The sequence below is a fragment of the Dreissena polymorpha genome, chromosome 8, assembly GCF_020536995.1.
Source record: "Dreissena polymorpha isolate Duluth1 chromosome 8, UMN_Dpol_1.0, whole genome shotgun sequence".
Taxonomy (NCBI): domain Eukaryota; kingdom Metazoa; phylum Mollusca; class Bivalvia; order Myida; family Dreissenidae; genus Dreissena; species Dreissena polymorpha.
In genome coordinates, this window is record NC_068362.1 from 51,962,032 (window position 1) to 51,976,476 (window position 14,445).

The following is a 14,445-nucleotide window of genomic DNA, read 5'->3' on the forward strand; positions in this document are numbered from 1 at the left end:
CGATTATTTACTTTTTCGATGTTACAGTTACTGTAATGTTGCTTCTTTTTCAAAGCAAACAATCACACATACCTTGATTAAACGTTAGTTAATTTAAAATGTGTTTTATCAGAAAATATTAAATAGCCTTTTAACTTCTATTAACTGGTTTAACCAGATTGGTAATAGCTAACCAAAACGACCATGTATTCTTCTAGTTGGAATCAAGAGACTAAACTAAAATTAAATGACAAGGTTTCTGCCAGTGTAAACGATATGGGCTCACTTATAAGGCATGTTGTAAGATCTTCCAAATCGCCAGAGGTAAGTTACCGAACAACTTTGAGACATGAATCGTATACGTCATGAAATGTTTGTGTCTTGAAATTTTTATTGTAGGTTACACACAATCAAATTCAAGTGAAATATATATATTTTGTTACGTTTTTCGGTCGAATAATAAGACGAAAACAGCTCTAAAAAGTTTTCCTTTTAATGAAATTGGTTTTAATGTGATAATAGGTGCTACCTAATTTACGGGCAAAAGCTTAGATATTTTATTACCATGTTTTGTAATATATATATGGAAATTATTGTGTACAAAACATCACAAGACTTTCAATAAAAAAGCTATAAACACTTGATGGTAGAAGAAAAGACAATCCTAAAAACATGCATTAACAAACATGTCCGACTGCCAAACCTATCAGCTTACGGTCTGTGCTTATGGCAAATTCAGAAGCTCATCAGAACTAAACATGAAGGGTAAACAAGAAATCTTATTTTAAGAGGTGTATATCAATATGGGAAATCATCCATGTAAATTATTTTATCACTAGTCATAAGCCATATCATGTATTTAAGTTTCTTGTAAATTGAAGATTTTGCCAAATGTTAAGTAGGTCATTACGCCAGTGTCTATTTCAAGACCCTGCAATTGCGCGAAAAAAGCTGTCTTTCCAAAGATCTCACATATTTTCAGCATTTAAGCAAGAACATTTGCACCCTCGGTATCCAGGAGTATCTTTAAAGATCAAAGTGATGTTGCCGAATATTTAGAGAGCAGATTTACAATCATCTGTCAGTAACATGTATCTATTTACCCAACTAAAGCAGTGTTTTTTTCACTGTTTTGGAAATGGGTCAGGGTCCCTTTGGATTGGGAAAATTGCAGTGTTTTGACCAAAATTTGGTTATTAGTGTTGTTGCTGTTTTGCTAAGAAATGCTTCAAAAATGCGAAATAAAGTGTTTTATATATTGAATTAAATAAAGTGTAACTTGCAGGGAATAATCTACATGTGCGTCCCGCGTCTATGATGCACAAATATCGAAATAGACGCATCGTTTTGAAATATGTGCGTCCACTCGGACGCATTGCTGAACTGTATCCGTTAATGCATACGCGAATACCGATTAGTACGAACCATCTTGTGTACGAGTCAAAAGTGTAGCAATGAACGCTGAGTTTAACCGAATGAGGCTTGAAGACTCCAACAAGTCTTTTGATTGGCTCTAGTCGAGCCGCTGCTGTATAATACGAACCAATTAGAATCAACCTTTTAAATAGAATGTGTTATGATATTTTCTAGAGTCCCCGGATGAAAAGCTGCTTTAACTTTGTGTAACTTAGTCATAAATAATACAGAAAAAATGCCTCTGAAATAAGGTGTTGAAGCGAAATCCAAAACAAACAAATCTAAACTTTAATAACGGTAGGTCAACGGCTCGCAATTCGGACGTAAACAATAATATTATCAAGCTCGCAATTCGGATGTAAACAATAATATTATCATCGATTTGAATCAAGTTGAAATGTTGTAACAGGTTACATTCATGTAACAGATAATGTTATAGCCTATGTGAAGGCAAACAAGATAGTTATAACCCTGAATTTGTTTTTTTTGGTTTCAACAAGTTTTTGAGATTATAAAAAGTTTAATGCAAGTTTAGTTATTGAGCTAGTGTGATTTAGACATATTTTCTTCACTACTTGGAATCTTTCGATATTTGGGACCCTTATTCAAGGTGGACTAATTAATTTTGGCCTGGGACTCATTGGTCTAAAATCTGCAAGTTCAGTGACCCATAGATAGTTAATTTTAGATTATTCCCTGACTTGTAAAGCTGGATGGGAGATAAAATAAATGTTGATCCAAAAAAAAAAATATATTTTACCGGAATGTTGCCCTGTTGCGCTTATCTAGGGACACTCTGTTAATAGGGTTTTACAACCAGATTAATATGATAGAGCCTGGGTGATATTCTAGGTATACAGGTTTTAGCCAATGGTTTCACTCAACAGCTTAAAGTGAAACATATATATAAAAAAGTATTTTATATTATACGACTTAGTATTTCACAAGAAAGTGATACATTTGTATTATTTGTTGAAAAAATTTGACATTAAAATCATTATACAGCACACCCATGTACGATCGTCAATTCAGTACTTTGTATACTGTCTCTAAATTTTCAAACACCTGCATTTTTTGTCTCTTCATTCTTTAAAATATATCTTGTATCTAAATTCTAAATTTTTGGACATGAAAAGCATTAATTGTTTTTAAGTGTAAGAAAATATAGAGTAATTATGGTTGTCATGTTTTAATTATGTATCTGAATTGTTTTAGATGCTGGGCCAAGCAGCCAGGAATTTTTGTTCTCAAGAACACTACATACAGAACTCCTCTGAGGTTAGTAACATTGTGTGTCAAACTGCACGATTACAGTGCAAGTGACATTTTAAAAAGACGATTTAAAAAAAGAGCATTTAGATTGATAGATTTGTTTAGCTGTATAATCGCAAGTTCTCAAGGTGAGCTATTGTAATCATCCAAAGTCTGGCATGAGGCATCGTGTGAACTGGCGTGTGGGAATGTGATGTGCATCTAGTCTGGCATGAGGCATTGTGTGAACTGGCGTGTGTGAATGTGATGTGCATCTAAATTTTTAGCTTGTTACAATTCTAGAGGCCAGCTTTTTAATCCAATCTTAGTGAAGCTGTCTTTGAATGTTTATTTGAACCAAATCTAGGTCGTGTTAAAATCTGGTGTATTGTATACGCAAAAACAAGGTCACCAGGTCAAATATTAGAAAAAGCTTTTCTCTCTGATCAAACTTGATCAGAATGTACACAAGATAGAATTTGTTTTCTGTGCCCCCAGAAGCTAGGTCATCAGGCCAATTTTTTTTTCAAATCTTACCACTGTCACGTAGCAACATTTTTTGTCTTCACCTTGATAAATCAAAGTGCTGAAGGCACTGAATTTGTTCGCTGTTGTATAATCTTAGACGCAACTCAGTTTTCAAAATTATGTCATAGCTTTTTATATTGCAAGTTTGAAATGATCACAATCCATTCAAATTTATAAAAGTGTGTCTTGAAACTTAGGTCGAGATGTTTTTTTGTTTTTTTTTCAAATCATTGATACAGCTAATCAGTGTGCACAGGCTAATCTTATTTGACATGCATTAAGCCCCGTTTTCCCTTAAAGCAGCCTATATGTACAGATTTCAATGATAAACACTAGACTGGCCAACGTTGCCTTACTACAAGTTGTTAAATACACTATGTACTGTACCAGTGAGAACAGGTAGATGCGGTGATTAAAGCAGACGCTTTTAACATTATCGTCTGCTAAAGTTTACCGGAGTTATCCACACAGGCAGTCACGGGTTACGGTTCCTGCTGTAGCTAAGCACATACTGATCCATACTACTTTTCAAAATTGCGTCTGCATTATTTGTGAGCTTTGCTCACAAAAAAAAACTTGGTCAGAATATTAATTGTGACAATAGCTAGGCGAAGTGTGAATTTGGGTCAGGTGCATAAAAAAGCTATATCACCAGGTCAACTCTTTTAAGAACTTGTTTACCACTCTAGAGGCCTTGGCTTATTGATGACTCAGTCTTGACCAAAATGTGTTAGAATGTTTATCTTTATAATGCAGTCCTTTTGAATGCCATGTTTGGCTTTTTGTCAAGTAGGGTTAATATTTCCAGTTCAAGTCTTTAACATTTTGTGTATTTGATCTTGGGTGAGTACTTTGTTCAAATCTATTTATTTTAACTGGATTACGTACATAGAAAGCCATTGGCTTATTGAAACTCTCGAGTTCGTTTCCTGGGGCTACAACCAGTGCTTGGTGGCTTTGGGGAGATGGAAGGAATGCTCCCAGTGGGGTTCGAACCTGTGTCCGAGGCGGACACCATATCCACTACTCCACGGCGACCTCATTCATGGCCCTCTTTTTATAATGAGAATGATGTTTTGTTGTTGTTATTATTTTGCAGACTCTTATGAAGATGGGTTTGATAAAAGCACAGTTTGAGTTCCAGTAAGTATCTTTAAAGGTATAATATTCATGCTTTAAATTTTTTAACCTTAAGTTTTAGTTTAAATAAACCAAAAAAAGTGCACGTACAGCTTGAACAATGTTTTTATCATTTTTACAAATTTGCATGTTTTTCTTTTTCATACAAAATGGCAATATTTCCGAATGTTGCTAAATTGGACATGTATTGGCTGTTATGTTAGAACTTAAAATGATATTCTGATTGCTTAAGAAGCTTCTTTCAAAAGAGCATGTAGGGATTTCAGTAGATGGTAAACATGTGAAGGGTCAAAGTATTGAGCTGCTTGATAGCTGTTTTGTTTTTTCTGACAAAGGTACATTAAAAAGTAAGGTTTTAGTTTTATAATGGGGACTGTTTATAAAAACCAATAAGTGCTTCAAAATGATTGTGACCTAGCTTCTGGAAGCACAGAACCTGAATTCTATCTCGTGAATGTACATTCTGATCATGTTTCATAGGAGAATGAAGCTTTTTCTAAGGTTTGACCTCATGACTTATAAACATTTATAGTAGAAAACAATATAAAACACAATATGCTTGCATCAAAAGGCGTGATTCTGATCCAATTAAAATCCCTGACTTTAATCCTGCGCTAAAGGTTGAGGGATATAGAATTGGGCTTCCCTGTCAGTCTGTCAGTCCGTCCATCTGTCTGTCACATAACATTTTGGGCTATATCTCAGAAACTTTATACATGTATTAGATATCAACATGAAACTTCATAGGTGTATAGATATCAATGAGAAGTGCCCTGCACAAGAACCATAACCCTACACTTTCTTTAATAAAAGTTATTGCACTTTGTTTTTTATATGATGCATTTTTTCAGGGTAAAATCTCAGATACTATGCAAGATTTCAACATGAAACTTCATGGATGTATTTGATTGAATACAGTCTAACCAATCTGTGCTTGGTTGTAGGCTGCTCCTCTACAAACATCATCAGCATGGATGCCGCCGTCTTAGAATGTTTCGGCCCTTTTAATTCCATGAACATTCTGATAGCCGTGGGCCCACAGTGATGATCAGTCACTGCGTGTTGGTTGATTGCCTCCAGCTCTTCTTAATATTAATGAGGAGAAGTGTCATGTGTAATAACCATTAACGTTCACTTTCTTAAATAAGAGTTACATCCCTTTGATGTACTGTATTTATATGATGGAATTTCTCAGGACTATATCTCAAGATATGCTACAACATGTCAACATGAAACTTCATGGATGTGTAGAAATCAATGGAAAGAAGTGCCATGCACAAGAACCATAACCCTGCACTTTCTTAACTTAGTGCTATTGCCCTTTGTTGTTGTGTATGATGTAAGGCTATATCTCACAAATATCTACAAGATTTGAACATCAAACTTCATGGGTGTGTAGATTTCAATGAGGAGAATTGCATTTCACGAGAACAATTACCCTACACTTAATTATTACCTATGCATTATTACCCTACTCTTAATGATTATACTGTATATCAAGGGATTTGCACCATATCTCAAATAATAGAATTTGCTTGTTTGTAGTATGTTTTATTTAAGAAAATTATAATGGCAGTCAAGTTTTTATTTACTTGCTTTGGCAAGTATATGATAAATAAACTGAATTATAAATTATTATGAATGACTTATATGTGTATGCGCTTAATAAATTTAAATTTCAAGGATTTATGTGTATATAAAACACACGTAAAGAGAAGGATTTATGACTGTATATTATATTATTTTAATAGTATTTAAGGGATGCTGTATTATTCATAACAAATGAATATCAAGTCCAAATAAATCCCAGTGAATTTTAAGCTTCCATTTGTTGCATGTTTAATATACACCCCTTTAACTCCTGCAATAGAGGGGGTATGCTAGTGCTGGATTCACCTTGGATGTCTGTTTGTGCAGACACAAACATGTCGAACAATGTACTTCCTCATAGTTTACATACAAACTTACATGCATAGTCTCTTATGCTATAAAGTTGTGCATATATAATTTTAATTGTCCAAAGTAATAAAATGCTGAAGTCATGCTTTCTGACATGAATATTCCAACTTGGTACATAAGTGGTCATCGTTTTGGACTAAATCCATTGTAAAGAACTTATTTTGTATTAAAGATACAAATGTTAGTTCAGTTTTGTGAGGAGGTCAAAATCAGTCTGACTGAATACAATTTCAATTTATGATCTATGTACATCGTGAACATTCTTCTACTGAGAATTAGTATTTTATATTCTTTCAATTTTGATGTTATTCCATTTCATACAGGTTTTGTCTAGCACCAAGATTGTTGAGGAAGGTCACCAGTTCAAACAAAATAATGTCAAGGCCTGGTTATACATATTTGTCCATTGATATATACTCCTCATGTGTTTTTAATTAGTAAGGATCAATCAGATTATTTGATGAATGTTTTATAAATAATGACAGTGCTCCAGCTCGGATTTGAAAAGGGGGCTATTTTGTAAAAAGGGCACTTTCAATGCGCAGAATTTTTTCAAAAGGGCACTTTCGAGCGCGTGGTTGTATCAGTAATGCTCCCTGTTGAATATTTATTTTTATGTTATCTATAATGGTTAGAACATATTATTTCCATTATTATTAAACCATGCAAATAAAATGTCTACAATGAGGAATACATTAATTAAAATGTTATGAGATTTATAAATTATAATATGTCTTTACAAAAAAAATAAAAAATAAAAATTCTAAATAAAGGGCAGGGCGGGGCTTCGGTAGGGCAGAGCGGAGCTTCATGAGGGCAGGGCGGGGCGCGCTTCAATTTAGGCCTAGCTGGAACAATGAATGAAACTCCAAAAAACATTATCTGAGGAGTAATTTTTATCAACACCTGCAAGTGATAAATTGTCTTTTATTATTTTAGGATTGTAGCAAATTGCAAAAACAATAAATGACAATACAAACAAAATAAAAAAATGATTATAGATGGGGTATATGTCTTGATGAAACCTGTTCTTGTTCTTTTCAGACAATCAGCAATTGAAAGAAGGTAAGTTCACCATTGTGGTGCAAAAAATACAACTTAGTACCTAAATTTTTTGAAAATAATTTACAGTATAACATCTTTAAATCATGCATCATTAATTAATATTTATTTTATGCTTTCCAATGGTTTATAGAGAAATATAAACAGTGAATTAAAAGTGTTTCAAACAGTGAAAAATTACAGTGAAAATTATTGATAATTTTCATTGTTTGACCTGAACTATTTTTATATATCTTTTATTTCCCATTGTGACCCCCTCCCCCAATGTTTTCAAGGGCGATTACTCTGCATTTAATGTTTATAAATACATACTGATAAGCTTCCATTGAACATATTTGCAATAACATTTTGATGGACCCAACAGGGAATTATAGTGAACGGAATGGCAAAAAATACAAAAATAATAATTTGTAAGCATAAAATAAAAAGAAAAAATATGTTAGATTTAGTAGAATATCGATTTTAATTCACTCGTGTTCATAGAAAAAATATATTTTACTTCTGGCTGCGTCACTCGTAAAAATATAATTTTCTATGATCACTCGTGAATTAAAATCGTTATTCATCCCAATCCAACAAATATCTTCTATACCTTTGTTAACTCAAACAAATCTTATAGTCTTAGCAAAATCAAATTCGTAAATTCTTCTAGTGATAGCTTTGCTCAGGAAAATCATTTGCACCATAACATAGATGCCAACAGACTGAGGGTTTGTTTTTTCAACACATGTAATTTAGAAGGCTATTATTAGCTTAAATAGCAAAATTTCTATCCTCTGCAATATTATTTTATGTATTATCTTAAAATTTGGTATACAAATTTAAACAGTAAACAGCTATATTGAATGTTTATTATTTTAAGAACAAGGTATCACTATTGCAGAACATTCAAAGTTTTTATGCCCCCAACAGGAGGCATATAGTTTTTGCACTGTCCGTCGATCGGTCAGTCTGTCTGTCTGTCCGTCACACTTTTTATGTCCGCTCTCTAATTCAAGTATTTCTCATCTGATCTTCACCAAACTTGGTCAGAAGTTGTATCTAGATGATGTCTAGGCCAAGTTCAAGATGGGTCAGGCAAGGTCAAAAACTAGTTCACGAGGTCACGTAGTGCGTTTTAAACATTCAGCATGGTGTCCGCTCTCTAATTTAAGAAGTTTTCATCCAATCTTCACCAAACTTGACAAAAAGTTGTATCTAGATGATGTTCAGGCCAAGTTCCAACATGGGCCATTCCGGGTCAAAAACTAGGCCAGAGGGTCACTTAGTGCGGTTTAAACATTCAGCATGGTGTCCTTTCTCTAATTCAAGTAGTTGTTATCAGATCTTGACCAAACTTGGTCAGAAGTTTTATTTAGATGATCTCTAGGCCATGTTCGAACATGGGCCATGCCGGGCCAAAAACTAGGTCACAGGGTCACTTAGTGCATTTTACATTTTGAGCATGGTATCCGCTCTACAATTCTAGCAGTTTTTATCCGATCTTCACCAAACTTTGTCAGATTGAATCTAGATGATTTCTAGGCCAAGTTTGAACATGGGCCATGCCGGGCAAAAAACTAGGTCACAGGGTCACTAACATGGTTATGCTTTTGTGACAAAGTTGGAGTTGGGGGTATTCATGTTGTGTAGACACATTTCTTGTTTAGTCATGTCTTTTAACTACTTACATTATCTTGTACATTTAGTAATAACTTCTATTACTCATCTCGTTGATACCTCAACAATTTTGTCATCCTTTTGTGACCTCAAGTTGAAAAAGTTGTCCTGTAGTTGAACATGCTAAATTATTATTGTAAACATATGCATTTGCTTCCGATTCAATTAAGTACCTGTTTACTATATTTTTATGATGCTATGCTAATCAAAATTTGTAATACAAGTAGTGTTTTGAGTCATTAACAGTTAATCATGGAATAGAATTTTAATTTCTTTCAAATAACAGTGTGTCAAGTCTAGAAGAAATTCAAGATCAACTAAAGACAATCCAAAGGTGATGCAAACAATGGATGTTATGACTGCGATTTGTCATCTGCCTGACCATTTATGACGGATGGAGTCTATTTATTCCAAATTACATGTGCAATAAACTTTCTCAAACATTCACATTGGCAAATGTCCACAAATTCAGTATGAAATTTACACAATATAATTTGTTTGGGTTTACCACATTTTAATTAGCATGCTTAGTTTACTTAAGGCTTCTTTACAGGCCTAATTCATTTATTGCAACTAATCATTTTGTGTTTCAAAATAATTGAGACTGGTAAATGAGTTATTACCAACTACCAAAGTTTGTTAATGCCCCCCCCCCCCCTGTAAAGAAGAGGGTGTATATTGTTTTGCTGGATGTCAGTCTGTCTGTCTGTCTGTCTTGTCTGTCTGTCGGTAGACCAGTTTGTTTCCAATCAATAACTCATCAACAAATTGACAAATTGGCTTGATACTTCACATGTGCATTGGCCTTGGACAGTAGATGACATCTACAGAAATAGGGGTCATTATGTTTAAGGTCAAGGTCACTGTCACACTAAGTGTGAAATTTTTTTCCAATAGTTTAATCGATTGGCTTGATACTTTACATGTGCATAGGCCTTGGACAGTAGATGACCCCTATTGAAATTGGGGTCACTAGTTCAAAGCACTGTTTTGGGGGCATATGTCTCTGACCGCGGAACTCTTGTTTAATTGTTTTTAGGACGGTGTGAAGACCGATTTTTGTTAAGCTTATTTACGGCGGAAAAAAATCTGCACAATTTCCTTGCTGTAAAGGTTTATATTTATGAGTTTAAAATTCCTCTCTTTATATACCAGTTAGCTTAATTTTCTATAAAATTGACTTAATTTGGGGAAAATGTGACTAAGATAGAAGCATTTTCGTATACTTGTATGTTCCAAGTTTTTTTCCAGCTAACCAAGTTTGAGGGTAACACTAGTAAGCATGTTAAGAACATCATTTTATGAATGCTTTATAAAAACAGATAATATGCACATATGATGAGGCTTATCAACAAATATGTACTGCCCCTTTTGTCTTAAAATGTTCCCATCTGAAGGACCATGTCACCTTTTCCCCAATTGTAATGTCAAGTTCAGTCTATATGAAAATATATATTTTTGGTCGATTCTATGTATTTGTTTTTTGCAAAATTAAATGTTGGCAGAAGAGATGTTATAGTTACAAAAACGGTAAGTCCTAATAATGTAACTTAAAACAAAAATAAGCAATAAATAAGTTAAATAACACACCTATTATCTTTGGTTATTGTTGAAAATAGCACAAACACAAGTCAAAAATAGATTTTGCTATGATGAAAACTGTAGTTTTTTAAATACTCAACATGTGACATTTTCCCCTTTTTTCATGTTTTGTCATTTCCCTTTTAATATTATATCCTATTTGTAACTTATGTTTGTGTAATTTCAGTTTATTTCAGCCATCTGAAACATTTGTTTTTGGTTACACTCTGCATAACACTTCATATGGCTTTAAGTTGTGCTTGGAAGGCTGATACTATTCCATATTTGCTAAAATATCAAGAAATTCAGAATGTGTGTTATAAACTCTTTCAAAATTCACAAAAGAACACGGCTACACTTTCTCAAATTCAGATGATTCTTAATAGAGGCACAAAAACATTCAAGATCATGTTTCATTGTGCGTGGTTAGTTTTGAAGTGTCAGTTGATGCCATTATTGCTAACTTTAAAAGTTTGACGTATTTTTTTGTAAAAGAAATGGCTGGCAAAGCACTTTCACTTCAAAAACGAATAACAACACACAATTTAATTTATGTATCTCATTTTTTGCTGACTATTTGGCACAATTAGCATAACTTTCAAAATCCTTTCACAATCAAGATCTTAACTTTTCAGAAATTCACCCACTTCTAACAGCCACCATTGACTTTTTTACAGAATTAAGGATGGCAAATCTGGTGATAATATTGCAATTTATGTGACTCAATTCCATCTTAGCCACAAATTGATGATGGCTGCATTTGCACATTCACATATCCAGGGCATACAATTCAGGATGGGGCAAATTCAAGACAGGAAGCCAGGAATATTTGTGTAAAATTTGTTGAAGACATGCCTAAAAGTCTAAAGAAGAGATTCCCTTAAAATAATGATTCTTCCATTTTGACTGCCTTGACATATTTGTTTAGCCCTCAAATTAAGGAAAATGAGCTTGAACATGAAATAAACACACTTTTTAATTATTTTACCTCTTTTGGTCATGAGGGATCAAAACTGGATGTAAAACCTTTTTCAAAATTCTGCAGGGCCAGTGTTTTGAGTGAAAATAAGTCAGTAAACAACATTACAACTGAGGCAATTTTGCCATAAGAAACTATGACACAGGCAATTTTGCCATAAGAAACTATGACACATAAACAGGCCATTCTGAATAAGCATGAAAATTGCTGGAAGCTTGTGTGGCCACAGCTGACTGCGAGAAGTATTTAGCAAGCAAAACCTAATAAAAAGAGCTCTCATAAATTCCACACAAATTGAAAACCTGGACAATTAAATGATTTTTTCCTATTGACAGCCCAGCAATCAAACAGTTTGCTTTCTAAATTTGGGCTGGCATGGAGTCAATTCAAATGGTGAAATTCTGTTAAACATGTACATGTATGTTGTTTAGGATACTTACAGAACGTTGAATATGTTAGTCCTTGTATATTATGTTACTGTTTATGTGCTGCAAACATTCTGTTATGAACATAAACTTGATGTTTGTATTGTTTCGATCATCTGTCATGTTGATTGAACATGTACTTGAGTTATAAACATTTATATCTTTTTTTGTTAAAAAATGTGATTCGTTCATGTACAATTATAAAATATGTGCTTGGTTTATGATGTATGTATATCAAAATATGTTTTTTTGATTGCAAAATGAGATTCTGTTATGCACAATAAAATGATGATTATAGTAATTAATATATTAAAGTGTTATATTGTTACATAGTTATGTGTTCTCGTGGGGGGGGGGCGGGGGGAAGTTCAGAGGATGGAGTGGGCACACAAATGGGGGGTTCAGAGGATGGAGTGGGCACACAAATGGGGCGGGGGTGTTCAGAGGATGGAGTGGGCATACAAATGGGAGGGGGGTTCAGAGGATGGAGTGGGCACACACATGGGGGGGGGGGGGTTCAGAGGATGGAGTGGGCACACAAATGGGGGGGGGGGGTTTCAGAGGATGGAGTGGGCACACAAATGGGGGGGGGGGTTCAGAGGATGGAGTGGGTACACAAATGGGGGGTTCAGAGGATGGAGTGGGCACACAAATCGGGGGTGGGGGGGTTGAGAGGATGGGGTGGGCACACAAATGGGGGGGGGATTCAGAGGATAGAGTGGGCACACAAATGGGGGGGGGGGTTCAGAGGGTGGAGTGGGCACACAGATGGGGGGGGGTTCAGAGGATGGAGTGAGCACACAAATGGGGGGGGGGGGGTCAGAGGATGGAGCGGGCACACAAATGTGGGGGGGGGGGGTTCAGAGGATGAAGTGGGCACACAAATGGGAGGGGGGTCAGAGGATGGAGTGGGCACACAAATGGGGGGGGTCAGAGGATGGAGTGGGCACACAAATGGGGGGGTCAAAGGATGGAGTGGGCACACAAATGGGGGGGGGTTCAGAGGATCTAGTGGGTACACAAATGGGGGGGTCAGAGGATCGAGTGGGCACACAAATGGGGGGGGGTCAGAGGATCGAGTGGGCACACAAATGGGGGGGGGGGGTCAGAGGATCGAGTGGGCACACAAATGGGGGGTTCAGAGGATCTAGTGGGCACACAAATGGGGGGGGGGGGGTCAGAGGATCGAGTGGGCACACAAATGGGGGGGTCAGAGGATCTAGTGGGCACACAGATGGGGGGTCAGATGATCGAGTGGGCACACAAATGGGGGGTTCAGAGGATCTAGTGGGCACACAAATGGGGGGGTCAGAGGATCGAGTGGGCACACAAATGGGGGGGGGGGGTTCAGAGGATGGAGTGGGCACACAAATGGGGGGGGGGGGGTTCAGAGGATGGAGTGGGCACACAAATGTGGGGGGGGGGGTTCAGAGGATGGAGTGGGCACACAACTGTGGGGGAGTTTCAGAGGATGGAGTGGGCACACAACTGTGGGGGAGTTTCAGATGATGGAGTGGGCACACAAATGGGGGGGTTCAGAGGATGGAGTGGGCACACAAATGGGGGGTCTGAGGATGGAGTGGGCACACAAATGACAAATTTAAAGTCCGTATAAGCATTTATGAACAATTTCAACTTTGACAGAGGTATGATAGGTTTAAACATCTACACGATCACCAAGGCGACTATTGAGACCATACAAGGTCAGTACTTATGATCTGCCCATCGCTACTCGCCGTAGAAATGCCTATTTGGAATGACATGCTGTAAGGACATAGAAGACTTAAAGGGACTGTCAACCACGACGAAGAAGAAAAGAAAAGTTGTAAAATACCGTATTTGTTTACAATCATTAGTTTATATTGATTGAAATATCACGACTGGTATATTACATTACTTGAAAAAAGTGGTTAAGTTTTCATATTTTCAGTATATTCGGTAATAAATTGTACAAGGTATGTCTACCAGGTAACTACGAGTTAACTATAAATAACGCCAGTAGATTGATCATCATCGTCACGTGGTAAACACAGGAATGCAAATTGTGCATGAGTAGTGAATTGTTTATATATTATATATAAAATGATCAATCAAATTTCGTTATTTATAGTGTGTATAGCGTTATGTCACCTATTTTCGCGATGTAATTTCGATTTCACATCGCGAAATTTTATTACCAAATATACTGAAAATAGTGACTTTTTTCAAGTAATGTAATATACCAGTCGTAATATTTCAATCAATATAAACTGAAAATTGTAAAAAATACGGTATTTTAGAACTTTTCTTTCTTCGTCGTCGTGGTTGACAGACCCTTTAAATAGAGCTATTAATTTGTGTGTGTGTGGTGTGTGTGTGTGTGTGTGTGTGTGTGTGTGCGTGTGTGTGAGTGTGTGTGTGCGTGCGTGCGTGCGTGTGTGTGTGCAATATAACGTAACAAAAGGTGCAATATGTTGACAAGGCTCA

At 35.9% G+C, this 14,445-nt stretch overlaps 1 protein-coding gene across 2 annotated transcripts; it reads left to right on the forward strand.

Annotated features, from left to right (window-relative positions):
• Nucleotides 1–9: 9 nt before the first annotated feature.
• LOC127840820 (BLOC-1-related complex subunit 7-like) lies at nucleotides 10–12,307 on the forward strand. Of its 2 annotated transcripts, XM_052369236.1 has the most exons (5): nucleotides 27–303; nucleotides 2,611–2,673; nucleotides 4,274–4,317; nucleotides 7,318–7,338; nucleotides 9,281–12,307. In XM_052369236.1, exons 1-5 carry the CDS (start codon nucleotides 184–186, stop codon nucleotides 9,330–9,332), a joined length of 300 nt encoding a protein of 99 aa, XP_052225196.1. In that variant the 5' UTR covers nucleotides 27–183; the 3' UTR covers nucleotides 9,333–12,307. The 2 variants fall into 2 exon arrangements, with proteins under 2 accessions (XP_052225197.1, XP_052225196.1); XM_052369237.1 differs by lacking the exons at nucleotides 7,318–7,338; nucleotides 9,281–12,307 and adding an exon at nucleotides 5,259–6,248 and having other exon boundaries at nucleotides 10–303.
• The last annotated feature ends 2,138 nt before the right edge of the window (nucleotides 12,308–14,445 follow it).